The 18,433-nt window shown below is 41.3% G+C and overlaps 1 protein-coding gene and 2 non-coding genes across 8 annotated transcripts in view; all 3 read left to right on the plus strand.

Moving 5' to 3' along the window:
• Window positions 1-18,433, plus strand: part of ATG16L1 (autophagy related 16 like 1) — a 26,801-nt gene continuing 8,368 nt past the window's right edge. Inside the window, exons 1-14 of one of the 6 annotated variants that reach the window (XM_086618692.1) lie at window positions 1-115; window positions 994-1,087; window positions 3,451-3,556; window positions 5,111-5,184; window positions 5,388-5,639; window positions 6,564-6,629; window positions 9,462-9,551; window positions 10,307-10,363; window positions 10,559-10,606; window positions 11,332-11,434; window positions 13,504-13,609; window positions 13,730-13,800; window positions 15,367-15,438; window positions 17,468-17,588. In XM_086618692.1, coding sequence (XP_086474818.1) covers window positions 1-115; window positions 994-1,087; window positions 3,451-3,556; window positions 5,111-5,184; window positions 5,388-5,639; window positions 6,564-6,629; window positions 9,462-9,551; window positions 10,307-10,363; window positions 10,559-10,606; window positions 11,332-11,434; window positions 13,504-13,609; window positions 13,730-13,800; window positions 15,367-15,438; window positions 17,468-17,588 — 1,375 coding nt within the window. Of the gene's footprint in view, window positions 116-993; window positions 1,088-3,450; window positions 3,557-5,110; window positions 5,185-5,387; window positions 5,640-6,563; window positions 6,630-9,461; window positions 9,552-10,306; window positions 10,364-10,558; window positions 10,607-11,331; window positions 11,435-13,503; window positions 13,610-13,729; window positions 13,801-15,366; window positions 15,439-17,467; window positions 17,589-18,433 lie in introns of those variants that run through there. The other 5 variants (XM_086618693.1, XM_086618694.1, XM_086618695.1 and 2 more) reach the window with 5 other exon arrangements.
• On the plus strand, window positions 11,646-11,916 carry LOC147528098 (small Cajal body-specific RNA 6). The gene has a single exon (XR_015222418.1).
• LOC147528099 (small Cajal body-specific RNA 6) lies at window positions 14,199-14,461 on the plus strand. Its single transcript, XR_015222419.1, has one exon.

Here is an 18,433-nt window from a genome sequence, read left to right on the forward strand (position 1 = left end):
ATGGCGTCGGGGCTGCGCGCCACCGGTTTCCCCCCGTGGAAGCGGCACATCGCGGCGGAGCTGCGGCGGCGAGACCGGCTGCAGCGGCAGGCCTTCGAGGAGATCATCGGACAGTGTAAGGGCCGCGGCGGGGTCGGGGCCGAGAGGCGCTCTCCTTCCCCCTGTCTCCTCGGGAAGTGGAAAACGCGGTGGTGAAGGACCCTCGAGGCCTCACTTGTGTCATTTTCAGAAGCCAGGCTGGGGGGTGTTTGTTAAAACTGAGAAGAGCTGGAGTTTCTACAGTTCCTGAGGAAAATAAGTCGTTGCTTTTCTCGGTTCCCTCATAGGCTGAACTGAGTCCGTGCTGTGGGCAGTGATTAAATGTCTAAATTGTCTGCACAATTCCTGCTCAGATGTTTGTAGAATTGAGAACAATGGTGCTATTGACCACGTTCATGACTTTTTGTAAAATTTGGAGCTATTCAGGGGCCACCGTTTCCTGTGCAGCTCGTGCGTGCACAGCTGCACCTCCTCTGCCTCAGCTGTGCCAGGAGTGAAGGGGAGCAGAGGGGCACCCCGCAGCTGCAGGCTTGCTCATGGAGGGTTCTGCGTGTTATGGGGGAACAGCAAACAAACCGCGGCAGGGCTGTGTGCAGTGCTGGATGTGGCCGGTTTCCTGGCAGGTCTGTTTTTCTTTTGCAATCAGTTGAGGGGCTATAAAGAGTTTGAACGTTGAACTTCTGTTTTAGCAGCTATCAATACGCTTGAGCAAACTTTCATAAGACCGATCGCACACAGCATCTGGATTAATGAGGGATTCTTGGAGTTGTGGCTGAGTACTGCCTTAGCCTACTGACATCAGAGAGGAATGCACGCTAACGTGGTCGAGGCTTACGTAATGTTTGGTTGTGTCAGAATGATTAAAGATACTAGATCTTAGCTAGCAGAAGACGAGGGCGGGAATCTGGTTTTGGTTTTTGGTTATCTTCTTAATTGCACTTTTTACCCTTTCAGATAACAAGCTACTAGAGAAGTCCGACCTTCATGCAGTGCTGGCCGATAAGCTTCAAGCAGAAAAATATGACATGCAGAGCAGACATGAGATCAGGTATTTAAAATTCCTTTTCTGTCAGTCAGCTGTCTGTCATGCATGCTGTAACCTAAACCATTGTTTGATGCATTGCACAAACAACTTTTAGGTTATTACAGTAACTTGGAATAAAACAAATTGGAAATCTAAATAAATAAAATAAATTATAACTAACTCTAAACACGTGATAAAGTTACAATATATTTACAGTATACACTGCAGAAAGATCTGACCAAGTTTTGGACAGAAATTAATTTACCACAAACTCAGGGTGTGGAGGTGGACCAGTATAAGCTTCTGCTTCTGATATGTTTGCCTTGTAATGCTTGTAACATTTGCCTGGTGTTAGTTCCTGATGATCACGATATGGCTCTTGAAATTGTTCGATCTTATAAGCGTTGCAGTGCAGGGAGAAATCGACATCTTCGTTTCTTTTAATCTGTGTTATCACGTAGAAGGGGAGAATGGAGAAAATAATGATTGTGAAGTGTCAGTCCTAAATAAGCACCGTATGCTGAAAAGAATGTGTCTTCTGCCTGCTTTTAGCAGGAGTTTTTTCAGGAAACTTTCTCTCTAACCTTAGAATAGCACTCTGGTGGCACAGCCAGGGTTCATGCTGCTTGTTCTGTTGGCATTTGAATCCACAGCAAACTGCTATGCTAATAGTGTGTCCTTTGTCTGGACAGCACCTAAATCGAAGCGGGTAAATGTTGAGTTCTGCTCTTGGTGTAACTGAAGAAAAGACAGGGCTAAACAGCTCAGGCTTCCTGCTTCTGTAGGAATTGCTTCCTCTGTTGAAGCTCTTTTTGCTATATAATGCAAAACTGTACGTGTCTGTCTAATTGGGATACAAACCAAATAAATATTGTTAAGGCTATCGTGTGCTTTTACTAGTAAGGAAAGAAGAACTCCTGATTTTACAGGAGTTGCAGGCAAAATGTCAGCGTTTGGCCAGGAGATTGGAGTTAACACCCATGTGAGAGTTCTCAAAAGCTTTCTGATGACTGCAGTTGCCTTGAACCATCATCAGTTTACAGGAATTTGATTCTGATTGAACACCCACTCTAAGAGATGAGGCTGGAGTAGATGAGGATGAGAAGAAACGCACAGAAACAGCATCATAATAAGTAGTAAAGCAGAACTTTGGTATTGTCCTCAGTACAGGACAGTTTTTTGAAACAAAATGAATTCACTAATCCTAGATAGCTGAGGAAAAAATGCTTTTGTTTACCTTAAGGCAAAGAAGGAGGATCTAGTTCTAGCTATAGGTTTATGCATGGCCAGAGTTGTAGGATGTGTTGGATGTCACCACAGGACTGGGCTTCTGTCTGTTTGGACACAGGTTTTTGGAAATGCAGTGTCTTCTAGTGCAGCGTTAGTTCAGTGAGGTGTTGTTCGTTTGTTTGTTTTTGAGAAGAGCATTAGGTTACTGATATTGCGGTGAGACCTTTCAACTTCTAAATGCATTATCTATTTCCCACTGCACTGTTATAACACAGAATGACTGCAGAAACAGGTGCTTGTAATTACCTTGTTCTGTTTGTCTGGTATAATAGGGATGAACTTAAAAACCATTATTTTTAAAAGCTATAGTTTAAAATACAGCTGCTAGCTTGCTCAAAGTCTGTGTGTGAGACACATATATATCTATATGCTTTCAAAAAACTGACTTCTGATCCTGTCTCTCTGCTTTCAGAGACATGGTTTATAAATGTTACAATTGTAGTTGTTTGGGGGTGATACGTGTGTTCTTGTGGTGTGTAGAAATTCCAGCTTATGCCACGGTACCACTGTGTTGTAAAATACAATTAAAAACTACCCCAAAACCTTTACACAATAAGAGAGTAGAACGTAGTTAAGACAATGGAGGAGTGACTTGTAACTTGTATAGTCCTTTGGGACTATAAACCCAAAGGCCCCTCAATTCCCTGGCTTTTAGTTCCGCGCCCTGAATTATGCTCTGTCCAGACGTCTGGTATTTCCAAGGTCCACCAGCTCCCTCCAAAACAAATTTGAGGCTGTAAAATATTTGTAATTCTTCCAGAATTTGAAGAGTGCACTTTTAAGACTCAATTGTCTTCATACAAATTTAAGCCAAGGCTAGTCATCTTGCAATTGAGTTTGAATTCTGTTTTAAAAATGCACAAAAAGGTGAATCGAATCCTCAGTACATTTAATTTTCCAGTACTACATAATGGCGTTTTGGTTGATGAGAGGTGTGTTGTGGGGGAGCTAGCTGTGGTTTAGTTCGTTAGGAGTGACCTGTGTCTCTGATGTAGTATACAAAATCCAAGGGAGGTAATGTCCTGAGGCTGTCAAAGGCACAGAAGCAGTTGGATTCTAGTTTGTGACATCTTTTCTTTCTCTTTCTCAAACTCCAGTCCAGGACATGATGGCACATGGAATGATGCTCAATTGCAGGAGCTGGCACAGCTGAAAATAAAGCATCAAGAGGAGCTGACAGAGCTGCATAAGAAACGTGGCGAGGTTAGAAAGTCCTCTCGTGTTCTGTATGGTCCCTTTGTGAACATGACCTTAATTTTCCCAAGCTTATTCATTGTCATTTTTTCCTCATTTCATGTACAGCCTTTTTAAGTCCCCATGTTGATGATTAATATAAACCAGAGGTGGTTGGTCTTTAAAACTGACTGCCAGGAGATAAGAGCTTCCACTGTCAGCGTAGCATGATTTTTAAGAAGTGCCTAATTTTGTGTTTCATGAATAGGTTTTTAACTTTATCTGCTAGAAGAGAAAGGAACTGATCTGGTTTAGAGCTGTGCATGACCACTAATTCTATACTGAAAAGAGTTTGAATAGTGAGAGAATAGGTGGCTGTGTGTGGTTTCATTTCCTCTCTCGCTTTGCAGGAGCACTGCTATAAAAGAGTGGACAAAGAAAGCAAGCACAAGCAGAGGTTAAAAGTGCCCTGAAAAGGGAGTACTGGTTCTGCCATGCAGATGCAGTAGGGTGCCCAGGAATCCTGTAAGCTATGAGACTTGGGCCTGGAAGAGACGAAAAGCTGCTATCTTTTTTTTTTTTGTTTTGTTTTTTTTAAATTTTTTTTTTTTTCAATGAGATGATGTGGACACTTCATCGGCAGAATTGAGTTTTTAAAAACCATAGCAGTGGATTGAATGAGTCCAGGAGCTAGTACCTGAATGATACTACAGACTTTTATAGGGAGAAGGTGGGAGTGACCTGGAAAATGTTACTCTACTCCTTTAATCACACCTCACTGAAGTTGTGGAGAAGCTCCAATGTCAGTAATTCTGTGCTTTTCAGAGGAGACACCTTTCTACAGGAGGTGTGCACTGGCTAGTCGAAGCACTGAAAATTCCTTCTTTCCCCTCAACCTGGTGTCCTAAGCCATACCCAGACAGGCACTCTTCTCAAAATTCAGTCCTCCTTCTCCCCAGGCAGCCGAGGCTCTGCACGCGTTGGGGCTTGCTGCTGCTCACTGACAGGTTAGCTGTGAGCTGGCAGCAGCAGCTCATTAGTGTTGGCCTCTGCCCCTCTATTTCCTGTGCGCTACAGAGGCTCCACCAGTAGCTTACTTTGTGGGAAAACTCTTTGTGAAACCTGTGTTTACAATACGTGAGCTCCGTGTCTCCTGTAATGGCTGTCCTGGCCATAACAGGAAGATTTGTTGCTTGGTTGTTAGTGCTCATGTGTTGGTTTACTTACTTGGCAAGTTTTAGTTTCTCTATGGATTTTTTTCCACGACTTTAAACCCCAGAATTTCTTCCTAATATGCATTCTGTTTGATGTGACTTCATTCAAGAAATTTTTTTCAGGGAAAGGAGTGAGATATCAAAGGACAATGACTTTTTGACAACTCCTGTAAAGTAGATTCCCTGATTTAATGACCTATGTGATAGGGGAAGTAAACAGATCTGTATAGAAAACTGTGAAAGAAGACCTGAAAAGTATTCTTCCTGCTTGTGATGTTAGATGGGTCTGTACTTTTGCTGATTGCTGCTCGGTGTGTGTTATCCCTCTGGCATCCCTGCGTTTCGTAATGTAACTTTCTCCTCTCCCTAGTTGGCCCAGTCTGTAATTGATCTGAATAACCAAATGCAACAGAAGGACAAAGAGATGCAGATGAATGAAGCAAAGTAAGTAGGAACTGTTTCTGTGTGGCTGGTATGAGACCCAGGCTTCTGGTTGAGTTATTTATTAGTGTTATAATGTGTTCTCTAACAGTCCTAACTGTGGGCTAAAAATTCCTTTGTTAGGCACTGTACGAATAGCACAATGGTGGATGGTATCGGTCCCAGCGGACATCCTCATTGTTTTGTGTATTTTGTTGCTGTTCCAGGATCGCAGAGTATTTGCAAAAGATCTCTGAATTGGAAACGGAGTGCCAGGAGTTGCGCAGCAAACTGCAAGATCTTGAGCGAGCTAATCAGACGCTGAAAGACGAGTATGATGCTCTCCAGATCACCTTCAATGCCTTGGAGGAGAAACTGAGGAAAACTACTGAAGACAACCAGGAACTGGTCTCGCGTTGGATGGCAGAGAAAGCACAAGAAGCCAATCGTTTGAATGCAGAAAATGAAAAGGATTCGAGGTGAGATTGGTGACCCCTATTTGATAAACTGCTTCCCAATATATTTTTGAATACTTAGGAGTGCATAGGATAAAACCAGATGCAGTTTTGATCTGAGATCTCTGTGTTCTTGCACAACACCATGAGAGTCCAGAACTTCATGTTCCTTCTTTTGGCCAACACAGACGGACACTTTGTGAAAACATTCCTGTCTTTTAAATGAATAAAACATGTTCTTTTGTTTCTTGAGCAACATTTAATTGTGGCCTAAAGATCATAAATCAGATAGAAACTGGATTTTTTTTTTTTCTGGTATTAGATTTGAACTTCTCTTGTTCGTATTGCATCTTGATACTACTCCTAGTTTTAACATTTTTTTGACTTAACCAATTGAAGTGTATTTTGCATTCATCTAAAAGGAGAAACTGCCACAAGACTGTACTACATATAATTTGCAAAAACAAATTGGTACTTTTTTTTCTCCTTTCAAAAGAATATTTTTTTATTCTTCTGAATAAAGCAGCTTGTTTGCCAGCTAACAATACTTGGAGACTAAGAGCTGTAAGACAAACCTCATAGTTGTCTCATAGTAATTGGCAGTTCTGCGTTACGTTTACTAACGTAATCATTATTTTTGCAAGTTCTTGCACTCCAAGCAAAACCACATTCGTATGGGTCATAAAGGACTACGGGTACACTTCACCATATTGCCTCGCTTAGTTGATCTTGTCCTTTGCTTTGTCCATGGTAAGAAAACTGCCTCTCCTGCACTGAGTGTCTTGAAAAGCAGGATAAAATTAGGGCAGTGGTCTGATATATTTATTTTATTTTTTCTAAAGTCTTATGAAGCCCATCAAAGCTGTGCAGGGTAAACTTTGGAAAGAAATTAAGGAAGTTGTCTTTTTAAAAAAAAAAAAAACAACCACCTTGTTTTCCTTTTCTTAGGAGACGACAAGCCAGGCTGCAGAAGGAGCTAGCAGAAGCTGCCAAAGAACCCCTGCCTGTTGAACCGTAAGCAGTCTTGATTTACAGAGTCTCCTTCGTGCCTCAGTTTTATGCAGATGCATGATAAATAGTGTCTTTGTTATTTCTAAATTTGGTGATGTAGAGGAGTGTTTAAATGTTGGTGTAAAGTCAGAAATGTACAGTAACTCTCCCTACTTGAACTTCAGAAGAAGGAGCGCTGTTGTGACTAAAAATGGATGCTCGGACTGAAAGTCCTAAGAATGGTTCATATGGTGAATATATATTCTTATCTCAGCATAAAAACATGTCTTATGTGGTACCTTTGGTTTTTAAAATAGTTCTGTAATCATGGAGCAATATAATCTTGAGATGTCTACGTTTTTAATTGTTAGACTACAGATAGCTATGATCAAGGATTTCCTGTAGAAACAGGTACTGAGTGAGTTAAGGTGGGTGAAAATATATTGATCACTTCCATACTGGGAGAGATTGATTCCATAGGGGAAAAAAAACACAGGTAGGTGTGGAGTTACTTTTCCTGGCAAGCCAGTGATAAAATATTTCTAGTCTCGTTCTTTGGCGCAGCAGCACATGGATATTCGCTGCCATATTTACTCCTGGGTGGTATTTAATCAGCTGACTGAAGTGGGCAGTTGATGATGTAGGTGCTTTGCACCAGGTTGATAAGATTATTGGCACTTGTGTTAGCCAAGTCCAGAACAACTACACCTGCTGCATTGTTACTGGAGACAGCTGAGACAGTCCTCAGAGCACAGTGCCAGAGGAGCATGCAGGCTTTTCCTTGATGTCTATGATCTGTGTATTAGCATCATGTAGTCACGTCAGGTCTCTGTGCTGGGTGGCCTTGCACATGATCAGTGTGTCTGATCTGGGAAGAGGATCCACGCAAAAGTCTCCTGTAGGTAGGAAGAGTGTGTGTGAGGAGGGTATGAGTGAACTTGTAGCACTGGGAAGGAAAATTGAAACTTCAATTAACAATACAACTAGTTAGCACAATTTGCTTTACTTTTTTTTTTTGAGAAGAAATGTTTAAATGCTTCCACTTAGCTTATTGAGGTGTGATTCTTGACAAGATTACTGCCGACCACTGTGTCACAGGCCAGTGGACAGTCCCAAGCTAGAGGCTCATCTTCCCAGCTTGTAAGAATAGTGATGTCCCTTTTGTTCATGTTATTTGATGTAAACGCACACGGATTATCTTAGAATATGAAACTCTCCAATAAATAATGTTGCACTAAGAGGGGAAACACATGTAATGCCTGTGGCCACTTTCCCTGTTAATTTTCTTCCTCTGTGAAACCCAAAGCAAGACCTTTCTGGCTTATTGCTGAGCTCAGAGGTAGCTGTAGCACCACAGCTTGAATATTTTGCTTCCTGTTGTGGTGGGGATGATGCTCTCAGTGTTTCATAAACAATTTGATATGAGACACCGAGGAGTTAAAAAGAAGCCTGGTTAAAATAAAAAAAAGAAAATCTATAAAATAATTGCTTCTGTAAATTACTCAAACTCTGCGTCACAGATGGTTTTGTTTCCTTCTTTTTGATTTTTGTAGTTTTAGAGGGTTTGTATTGTCTAAATGCACTGCTTACTGAAGGGGAAAATTGCAGCATTTCAAGGAGTGTGCCCTGGTGTTTATGTTCACTTCAAAAATACGTTAGCATGGAAAGTTTTCTTGCTATGTACAATTTTAATAGCTCAAACTTTAGGTTTTAAAAAAGAAATACCAGCAGAACTTGATAGTGTTTTATTGAAATATCAGCCTGATACTTTCAATCGGAGTATATATTTTCCATAGCCTTTTCGTATATACTGTTTTCCAAAATCTTAGAACTTAGAAGTGCAGCTATGTTCTGAAATGAGAGAGTAAATTAAATTCTTTTCCAGCTGAGTGTTAAATGATGGCAGGAATCCTACTTAAATGCTGAATTTTAACTTTCTGTTCAGTCAAATGGCATCAGTTTGATAGAGCGTGTTTAAAAATAGTTTGTCCTGCGAAATCAGCAGTGGAAGGAATTTCCTTCCATCATTGAAGGAAAAAATACTAGACTGTCAGAGCCCATGGTGACTAATGGGGAAAAACCTTTTGGTATTAGCTGAGTAGTTTAGCTGGATTAATTTATGGTATAGGTATTGGAACCTCACACTTGTGTTCAGTTGTACACCAACACCTTAATGAAGTGTACCAAAACATCCCTCATACTTACTGCTGTACTTCAGGTGCTGCTCCAGTATAGAAAATATCCGGATATCTTTGGTGTGGATGAAGAAGGAAAATTCAAACTCTTGTGCCTTTTTTAATACTTCCTTGTTTTTGGACAGCAAAAAAAGATGCTGTGAAAACAGGATATTACCTGTATTTGGGGTTGCAACAGCTCGTGTTTTTCTTGTGCTGTAACTCTTTCAGCAAACATAGATCAGTTGGTAGCAAAGTCTTGTTCAGGTCTGATAGGTCCTTATAATGTGGTATGTAGTGCTGCAAGCTGAAAGATGCCTGTAGTAAAGAGAATCTGGAAAGGATGCCTGTCAACATAATTAGGCGGGGTGAAGTCCAACCCTATTGTAAGTGAAGGGTGTAATTGGCATCTGGAAAGAAAAAACTGATATGTAGATGCTGCATGCACTTGTTTTCAGACATTATGTTGAACATAGTACCTGTAGCAATGACGGCTAGGTAAGTGTTTGTGTTGTCTGGACCTACCTACGTGTTCCTACAGCTAAGTAAACCTAGATGCGGGTTGGGTGCAGCCACCGACAGACCCTGGACCGGTGTTGTCCGTTCAGTTCATGTATGTCAGTGGGTGGTTTCCATAGGAAGCGCTGGCTGATTGAAAATGAGGTGTTTTCTCTCACTTCAGCAGGGATGATGATATTGAAGTACTTGCAGATGAAACCTCTGACACAGCTGAGGAGACATCTCCGGTGCGAACTGTCAGCCGAACATCCAGGTTTGTAGACTGAGATTTTTTTATCATGTCATTGAGGAAGAACAAGGGATATAAGAGTGGGAACAATTCTGGGAATGTTACTTAGTTTTTACTTGCCTTTAGCTGGAACACAGTTTAGTGTTTGCACTAGAGCAGTATGAAACTCATGTGCTGTCTTCTCTGTTACCATGCTCTACATATGCTCTGTTTTTCCTTTGCTGTTTTAAATGAATTAAACTAGTGTCTGAAAAATCTATGTCTAACCTTAAAAGCAAACAAACCTTTTAAACAAAGGTTTACAAGCAAAATAGACAATAAAATCAGTATATCTCCGTTACTGTACAATATGTCAAAGTGACTTTACAAATAGGTGCATTTTTTGATTTAGCTGAAAGGCTGAAAATATCTTCACGTAGATTAAATGCATCTTTTCCTTCCTCCAAAATAGCAGTGAGTGGAAAGTAAGAGATAGCTACATGAGAGCATGGATTAATTTGGTTGAAACTTTGGTCTTGGCAGAGTGTTATATCTAAAACCAGTAATTCACAGGGTGGAGGTTAAGGGAAATTGAAGAAACTTGGCTTGCAAATTATGTTGTGAGTTGTAGTTACTGGTGACTTTTGAACTGATGCCTGCCTCTGGTGTTTGCTGTCTTTGGACTGGGTCTGCAGGGGAGGGAGTCTTTCCAGAGACTTGTTGCTATGAAATGTGTTTGCATTGATCTTTATGTGGAGAAGCTATTTCCCAAGGTTTAAACCTGTCCTCCCCTCCTTCAGTAAGCGACTCTCCCAGCCAGCTGGAGGCCTTCTGGACTCTATCACTAATATCTTTGGGTAGGTTAGAACACTTTCACCTCTGTTTTGTATGTTGGTTTCAATGTACACCAAAGTCTTGGTGATGCAGGGAATACAAACAATAATTTCAGCCTTTCTTCTAGCTTCTGCCTTTCTTTTTTTTTCTTTTTTGTTCTCCTCAACTTCCTGTTTCTTCCATCTTGCCGTGTGCTGACCTCTGACCTTTCCCTCCAGTCTGTCTGAGTCTCCCCTTTTGGGACATCAATCTTCTGATGCTGCCAGGTGAAAACGTTATCCGCTCTTAGTTCAGCATGTTAATGTATTCCATTGAAGTAACACGGAACCCAGCTGCATTATCGTGATTAGATTTCGGATGTTGATAACGCTGGCTAGAAACTGTCTACAGTTAGAGAGGCAACAAGCCCCTCTTTGCAGAGAGAATACATGGGGTTTGCTCTTGCTTTCCACTGCACTTTGCTCCTTTAGTAGGGTTATTTAAAATAAGTCATTGGGTTCTGTGCTTAGTATCCAGAGCGGAGCCAGTCCTTTTAAGTCAAGCTCTACATTAGGTGGATGGTCTTTGCTTAAATGCTGTGGCCTGAGCTTTTGAATGGAGCATTTTGCTGCCTGGAATGTAATGCTACGGTGGTGTTGAGTCTCCCAAAGCATAATGATGGAGTTGCAGTCTCTCCAGCTGAACTCGGCTGCAATCACTCCCATGTTTCTCTTTCCTATTTAAAAAAAAAAAAGGTCCAAAATGAGGTCAGTAATCAGTTCAGATAACTTATTTGGCATACTATGATATACCTAAAGCCACAAGTGGCTGTAGTGCTGTATGACAAATGTAATTTTTGAAAGATGGGGTACAAGAAAGTTTAAAAACTCCTTCCCCTGTTTTTTTTAGTCACTGTACAGTATAGTTAAGTGACAAGAACTGATCTGGATGAACTCAAGAGAAACAGCATTCATTTCTCATTTTAAAATATTTCTACTTTGTTTCATCTCAGGAGGCGTTCTTTGTCCTCATTCCCTGCTCCCCAGGATAATGTAGAACCACATCCAGGTGCCAGTAAAGAAGTGAGAGTGCCCACTACTGCCATATGTGTCTTTGTAAGTATAGAAGGAATTCTCGGTTTTACCATTGCTTTTACTGTCTTTAGAGGAAGTGAATCCTATCTGTGTGAGAACTGATCTCCCAAAACTTTTTCTGTTAACATTGCCAAACAAGAAGGAATCCTTGATTTGGTGACATAGTTCATCTCATTTAATTCTTAGCCCAAATGCTTCTCAAAGCCGATGTGCTTGATGTCTGTCTTACTGAGGTCGATGATGTCTAGTAAAAGGTCTGAGGGCACAGGGGAATTGCACTCCATTACCCTCTTGGCTCCCAGCAGTCCCCGTTCTGTCATGCCATAGTAGAGCTATGATTGAGGAAGAGATTGCTGACAGTTTGGGATTAGTTCAGTTCCAGTTCTCCACAGTGCAGGGAGTTGTGGCACTGAATGTCATCCAACAAAACTGGTTAAGAGGAGCTCGTGGTAGTGGGGTGTCTTCATTTGTTGTGTGTGATCTAAAGTTTTCAAGCTGAGACCTCCTTTATGTGTTGTTTTGGGCTCACAAGGCCAAACTTCAATTTCCATGAAGGGTTTTGCCTTCTGACTGAAAAGTACTGTGGTAAATTTTCTTGTGATGCAGCTACTGGTTTTAACGTTCCTCTTGAGCTTTCTCAGGCACTTCAGTTCTGAATATGGATATCTCATGGATATGAAATGACTTATATTTTTCATTCTGAGTAGTAGAGTGGCTCACTGCAGCACGAAGGCTTGTGTATTCCTAGTGTGCCCTGTTACCATCTTTGCTAGTGAAAGTCATGGGGTGGAGGGAGTTGCAACGTTGCTAAGTGAAAATAGGGTCATAACACAAGCGATAGCCTGGAGCTGGGTAGAATAGGGAGCATCAGAGGAGGTGTTCGTGGCTTCAGTGCATGTTGCAACCTCCATCCTCCTCTAGCTATGTACAGCAAGCACAGTTGATCAACAGATGTAGGCTAGTTTAATCATAAAGGGTATTACGACACTATTTATGTGAGGTTTTCAAGAACCATGTGAAAGGTTTTGTTGTTTTCACCTTTCTCTTGATCTTCTGTAATGTCAACTGAAATTCCAAGAGCAGTGCAGCCTGTCTTCCCCATACAGGGGGGCAAACCACAGTAGGCTGTGCTGACCCCTGGTCTTGGCAACGTGGGCAATGCTGCTCCGTTCCAATTCCGCATCTCACAGCAGGAGTAGGAACAGCTGCACTAGTAAGCCTGTCAGACTGTGGCACTATGGAGGTGATGTATGGGTAGCACTGCAACATTAGAAGGAAAAAGTCCCTACTTATTTCATGGGAATCCGTATGTTCCTTCTGGAGATGATCTGTGTTATGTTTTAGCTCATATTTGGAGCCCAGGCAGAGTGAGAACGTGTCCAGCTCCAGCAGACCATTCCAGGAATGAAAGCAAGCACTCTGCCGGAGTTTTGGCAGATACAGGGAGTGGTCCAGGCTTGCTTCTGGAGAGATCAGTAGAACAGACTTGGGAAGGAGAAGGTAGTCACTTCAGCCATCATTCTCAGACTTAGTTTCTAGGCGAGAACTTTGATTAGTTTTGTTCTGAATGGCTCTGTACTCCTAGAAAGATCAGATTTGAAGTGTGATGACCACTAAGTATGAGCTGGCAGACATGGTTCAAGCAACAAGTTCCATAAAAATACAAGTTCCCAGGAAAACTGATTTTGAAAGAGCAGTTGTTGAAAATATTTGAAAAGGAATGCAGCAAATGAATTAAGAATGTGGTACGAATACTGTGTGAGTGACCAGTATAAAGCTGTGAAATTAACAGGGGGAATAAAAGAAAGGAATCGTAAAACTCTCATAGGTGTTAAAAGGTTAGGAATCACTATTAAGTAGCCAACTCAAGCTTTGAAACATTCAGCTGTGAGAAAGCAGGGGTGTCACTGCACCTGCAGGTAGGAACCACAGCTTAAGCCCAAGTTTTGTGAGAGAAGGTGCTGTTCCAAGTCAACTGTGATGGTACTACTTAATCACCAATATACAGTAGCGTTATTACCAGTAAATGAATGCAGTTAATCTATGCTAATTCCATTTTGGGTGGCTGTTCTGTTCCTCCCACTCCTCAGGACGCACACGATGGGGAGGTGAATGCAGTGCAGTTCAGCCCTGGCTCCCGGTTACTAGCAACAGGAGGCATGGACCGGAGGGTCAAGCTTTGGGAAGTCTTAGGAGGTAAACTTTTTTGCTTTGGGGTATGGTGGGATGGTAAACAAGATCATACTATAGTTCACTTTAACAGCTTCTGTTCTAATCCATTGCTTAAGTGGTGTTTTTTTGTCTTTCTCTGTGCAGATAGATGTGAGCCCAAAGGTTCCCTCTCTGGTAGTAATGCTGGGATTACAAGCATAGAATTTGATAGTGCTGTGAGTATCTGTGCAATATCCATTGTTTTGATCAGGAATAAATTAATTGAATTATGTTGTGATCTGCTATCGATTTCCATTCCAACACTTTGAAAAATTACCCAAAAAATGAGTTAAAATACTTACGAGAGTAACTGCAAATACTTAAAAATTGTAGAAAAGATCTTTATTTGATACACTACGGTCTGTAATTCTCATCTTTGCTTTACGATTCAGAAGGCGATACGCAGCTCTGACATTGGCTATTGTGATAAAATTACAGTCAGATACACTAGGCTCTGTCTAAAGTAAGAAATTAGTTTCCAGCTTCTCGCTAAATCTGGCATTAACAGCACAAAAGAAGCAAATACACTGAAGCTTTATTTCTGTGAAGTTTATTTCCCTAAGTGCTCTGCTGAGGTCTGTGATGAATAGTAAAAGGTCTGATTATCCTGAGACTTGTACTTCCATGACCTTTTCTCCCAGCAGTTTCTCACCAGTCACAGCGCAGTAATGGTGTGGCTGGCAGAGTGTTTGCTGACAGCTTGTGATGCATTCAATTCATGTTAACCTGAAGTGCTGGAGACATGACTGGGACCAGCATCCAACAGTCCTACTTGAAGGAGTTTGTGGTCTTGGATTGTTACAGCTGGACATATGATCTGACTTTTCTACTGAGACCTCTCCTGTAACACAATGCTTTACTACGTAGACAGTAGACCAAAGCTGACATGGTTTCTTCCATTTGCTGATTCCATGTGCTAAACTTTATCGATACACACCCAGAAGGATCCTTCCTTTGGACACTGACACATTAGAGATTTGCTGGTGCTATTAGTCTGCATGAGAAACTAGTTCTGATTTGGCAAGTTGCATGAACACATTTGAGGTGACACTTGCCTGAGGTGAGATGCAGATGAGCTTTAAGGCTTCAGGAAAGTCTTTTGTTGGACAGGAGTGCAAGCATGGATCTTATGGTGTCCATTCTCCATCATGGATGACTTGGAAGAGCCCTAAGCCTAAAGCCATGAACAAGTCCATTTATCTCTCCTTGGACAGATTTAGTTTTTGCAATCTTAGTTTGAAATGTTGGAATTGTAATGCAAATTGCAAGAATTGAGCTAATTCCACTCTGAGTCCACTCTGAGGCCTATCTAAACAGTGGGGGTAGATGATGCAGGGCTTCTTCCCTGTGAAAAATCAAACAAGAGTTTATAAAAACCCCAACACAATAGATGAAGGTGAACTAGAACCCGGTTCCTCACTACAGCAGGTGGGGGCCAAAGGGAAAGGACAATGTCCTTTCCGATCTGGTTATTGTTATTCCTTTTATCTGTAGTCATGATTCTTCAAATCACTGTCACATTTTGATGAGAGAAAAAAGCCTTAGCCTTGTTGAAAGTTATTACAATAGCTTTCCTTGCTGCTATGTGCAACTGGGTACTTGGCTTCAATTTTGTTTTGTTGGTTTTTTTCCTCTTGGCAATACAGCACTAGTATGGTTTTAGTGATTTATTGGAAATATTTTTGAGTTTAATTTGCGTGTTGACTGGCAGAAGTAGTTTTAAATTAATCTTGTGTTCACAGGGTTCTTACCTCTTAGCAGCTTCAAATGACTTTGCCAGCAGAATCTGGACGGTCGATGACAATCGATTACGGGTGAGTCTCTTGACGGCAAAGCAGTGCTCAGGCTGTTTCTGTCCTGTATTTCCAGTTTTGTCTAATGGGGACACAGCAGTCTAGGAAGCTGCGCGTTTACAGACGCTTTCAATAGTTCTTTCTAACAGGATCTTTATTTCTCTTAAGGGTCTTCACAGCAAGACCTAAAATCCAGTATTGGTCTCTGCACAACCTTGCAGGAAACTCCGGTTACTGCATATTTTCGCAGTACAGCCCTCCTGCTAGCAACACCTTGCCACACATACCAAATAGGCTCTTGCATCTCCCTCTGTGGAAATTTAAATGCTTCTTATGGTTTGTGGAGAACCACTTCAATGTTTTAGCCTCAGTTCAAGGAGAGGACTGCTGTAGAAGTCAGAGGGATTTTTTGTTTTAAGTCAGGAGCAGCGTTCTTGAAAAGGAGTCCTTTGCCTTGCTGTTAAAGGCAGCAAGCCTAAAAGTGCTTGACTTTATTCTCCGTGTCTTTTGAAGGATTCCTTCTCTCTTCTCAACTCCTTTGTACTCATGTTCTTCTCCAAGATTTAGTTCTGGTTTAAAGAAGGATTCACCTTTGACCAAAAGAAAAATTTCTTTTCAGATTTTTAAGAGTTTTTTTTAATTGTCATTTCTATGTACACTTTTCCTCAACTTTTTGTTTTAGGAAGATGCTACTTTGTTTTGAATCGTCTAGCATTTCCCATGTCAGTTATAAACTACAGTTGCATTGTAATTCACTGGGTAGTTCTCAGCGTGGAGATGTCAGGTCTCATTTAGGAAAGTGAAGAATATCAGTTCTTTTGCAGCTTCTGTTTGGCTCCAAAACCTACTATTGGATGTGAATTATAGTGAATAAAAGTTTAGCAGACTATAGATTACTCACAACAAAAAGTTAGTTGTCCCTGCAAACATCCATCTGGCTTCACAGTATCTTCCCATAATTTTTTGGGTGACTACCAGCTTTAGGTGAGTGCATTCACTGTTCACTGAGATAAAATAGCGCATTCTCTATTTCGAGTGTGTGTGGTATGGATTTGTCATGGCTTGTACATGGAGGCAGTGAAGCTGAAATCACGGTAAATTTTGCCACAAACTCCCTTAAATGCAAATATCTGTACGTATGATTGTGCAGCAAGAGAGGAGAGAAATGCAGCGTGAAAGTTTAGATCCTCCTTTGTGGAGTTAATGTCCTTTCTTAAGACGAAATGGTCTTTATGGGATGATTCATTCTTTCAGAGTTTGTGTTGTATCAGGTTGGCTTTTTTCCCCAAACTTTGTTCCTGCTCCTTTCCATTCTTGAGGATTTTTCCGTTTGTATTTCCCAAGCCCAGATCGCTTTGTGTAATTGATAGTCCTTTGAGTATTTAAAAAAAATAAATCTGACTGTATACCAAAGACTTCTCTCTTGTTTTTCCACAATTCTTACTTCAGTCATTCATTATCTGTTTTGTGATTTAGTATGTAAATATTCAACAATTTTGAAGTGAATGTGGTTCATGTTGTTCTCAGCCCCGCAGAGCCGCCTCCTGCAGTTACAGAAACTGCTACAGGGAGTTTTTCTGAAATCTATGGTTGTCTCAGCTTTCAGACTTCGAAGATGTAATAACAGTTGAGAACTAGATACCTTGATGTATCCTTGAGAGAAGCTCATTATAAAAACCTGAAAGCACAATTTCCGTTTAACCCCTTCTCATCTCTCCTGCAAGGCTGTGTTGCAGTTGCCATCTGTCCATGACACGTAGGTATATGGAGTGTTGAGGAAGAGAGCTCACAGATTCCCTGAGTAGCTAGAGGAACTGCAGCCAAAGGTGACCTGTGTCTCCCAGCCTCAGGCTGAACTCTGTGGTACTTAACACTTCTTCTCAGTGATAATCTCTATTTAACTATAATAGATTTTTTTTTTCTCTAAGTGAGGCAGTAGACATACAAATTATGATTTAAAATTGTCTTTATTGTTAAATAGCAGAACCAGTAAGCCATGAGGAAAGCGAGCAAGTGAAACTGCAATTTTACCATATAAATCTCTCCTCAGCACACCCTGACAGGTCACAGCGGTAAAGTTCTGTCAGCCAAGTTCTTGCTGGACAATGCACGCATTGTTTCGGGAAGTCATGACCGGACCCTCAAGCTCTGGGACCTCCGCAGCAAAGTTTGTAAGGAAACCTAACCTCCTGTCTTTGGATCCATGTTCTGTGCCTCTATGAAATGTAAATGGAAGTCTGATGTCAGCCAAAGTGTTTCATCATCTTGCTAGCCTGAAAAAAAAGGCAAAATCTAGCAACCATCTTCTGTTGTTGCTCAAGTAATCAGACTCTTTCTGCCTGGTACCTGGAATAAGAAATCTTGTGTATGCAGGAAGCACTGTTAATGCTGTTAACAGCAGCTGTGTTCTGTGAGTTCTTTGTTTACCAGTTGAGGGGGTGGGTATTTCAGTCTTCCACTAAAAACTTGGAGCCATGTCAGAGTTTTTTAACCCTGAGATGGAATGGAAACGTCTCTTGGAAATGTACTAAAATGTCAACATCTCAAGTGAAGGAAATGCCAGGATTCATTTTTTTCATTGGGAGAAACACCTTATTTCCTTGGCTTTTTTCCTGTTGGTGGCTCTTAAACCTGCTTGCTCTGAGAGAGAAGTCAAGGTTCAAGGTTACCTTGTTACCTGGACCGCAGACATAGGTCAAGGAGACAGTTTTGTGTTGTTTAACTAGCAAATTATAGCTGTCTAAATATGAAGTGGAAGTAAAGCAGCTGTCATGGGAGCATTTAAAGGGATATTAGGCACAGCAAAGGAGATTGAGAAGGGCAGAGAGGTTGTTGAAGACTTAAGTCAGGATTATTCCAAGACAGAGTTTGTCTGCCCTGTGGCACTCTATGGGCACTGCTCTGTGGCCACTGTGGGGGTTTGTGTGTGTGGTGTAGTGATTTGTTTTCTGTCTCTGTTTTCATCAGTTTGTACTGTATAAATTTCAGTGTGTCACCACTGGCTTATCCTTTTTAG

Source organism: Tauraco erythrolophus, chromosome 11 (assembly GCF_009769465.1).
Source record: "Tauraco erythrolophus isolate bTauEry1 chromosome 11, bTauEry1.pri, whole genome shotgun sequence".
Classification (NCBI taxonomy): Eukaryota; Metazoa; Chordata; class Aves; order Musophagiformes; family Musophagidae; genus Tauraco; species Tauraco erythrolophus.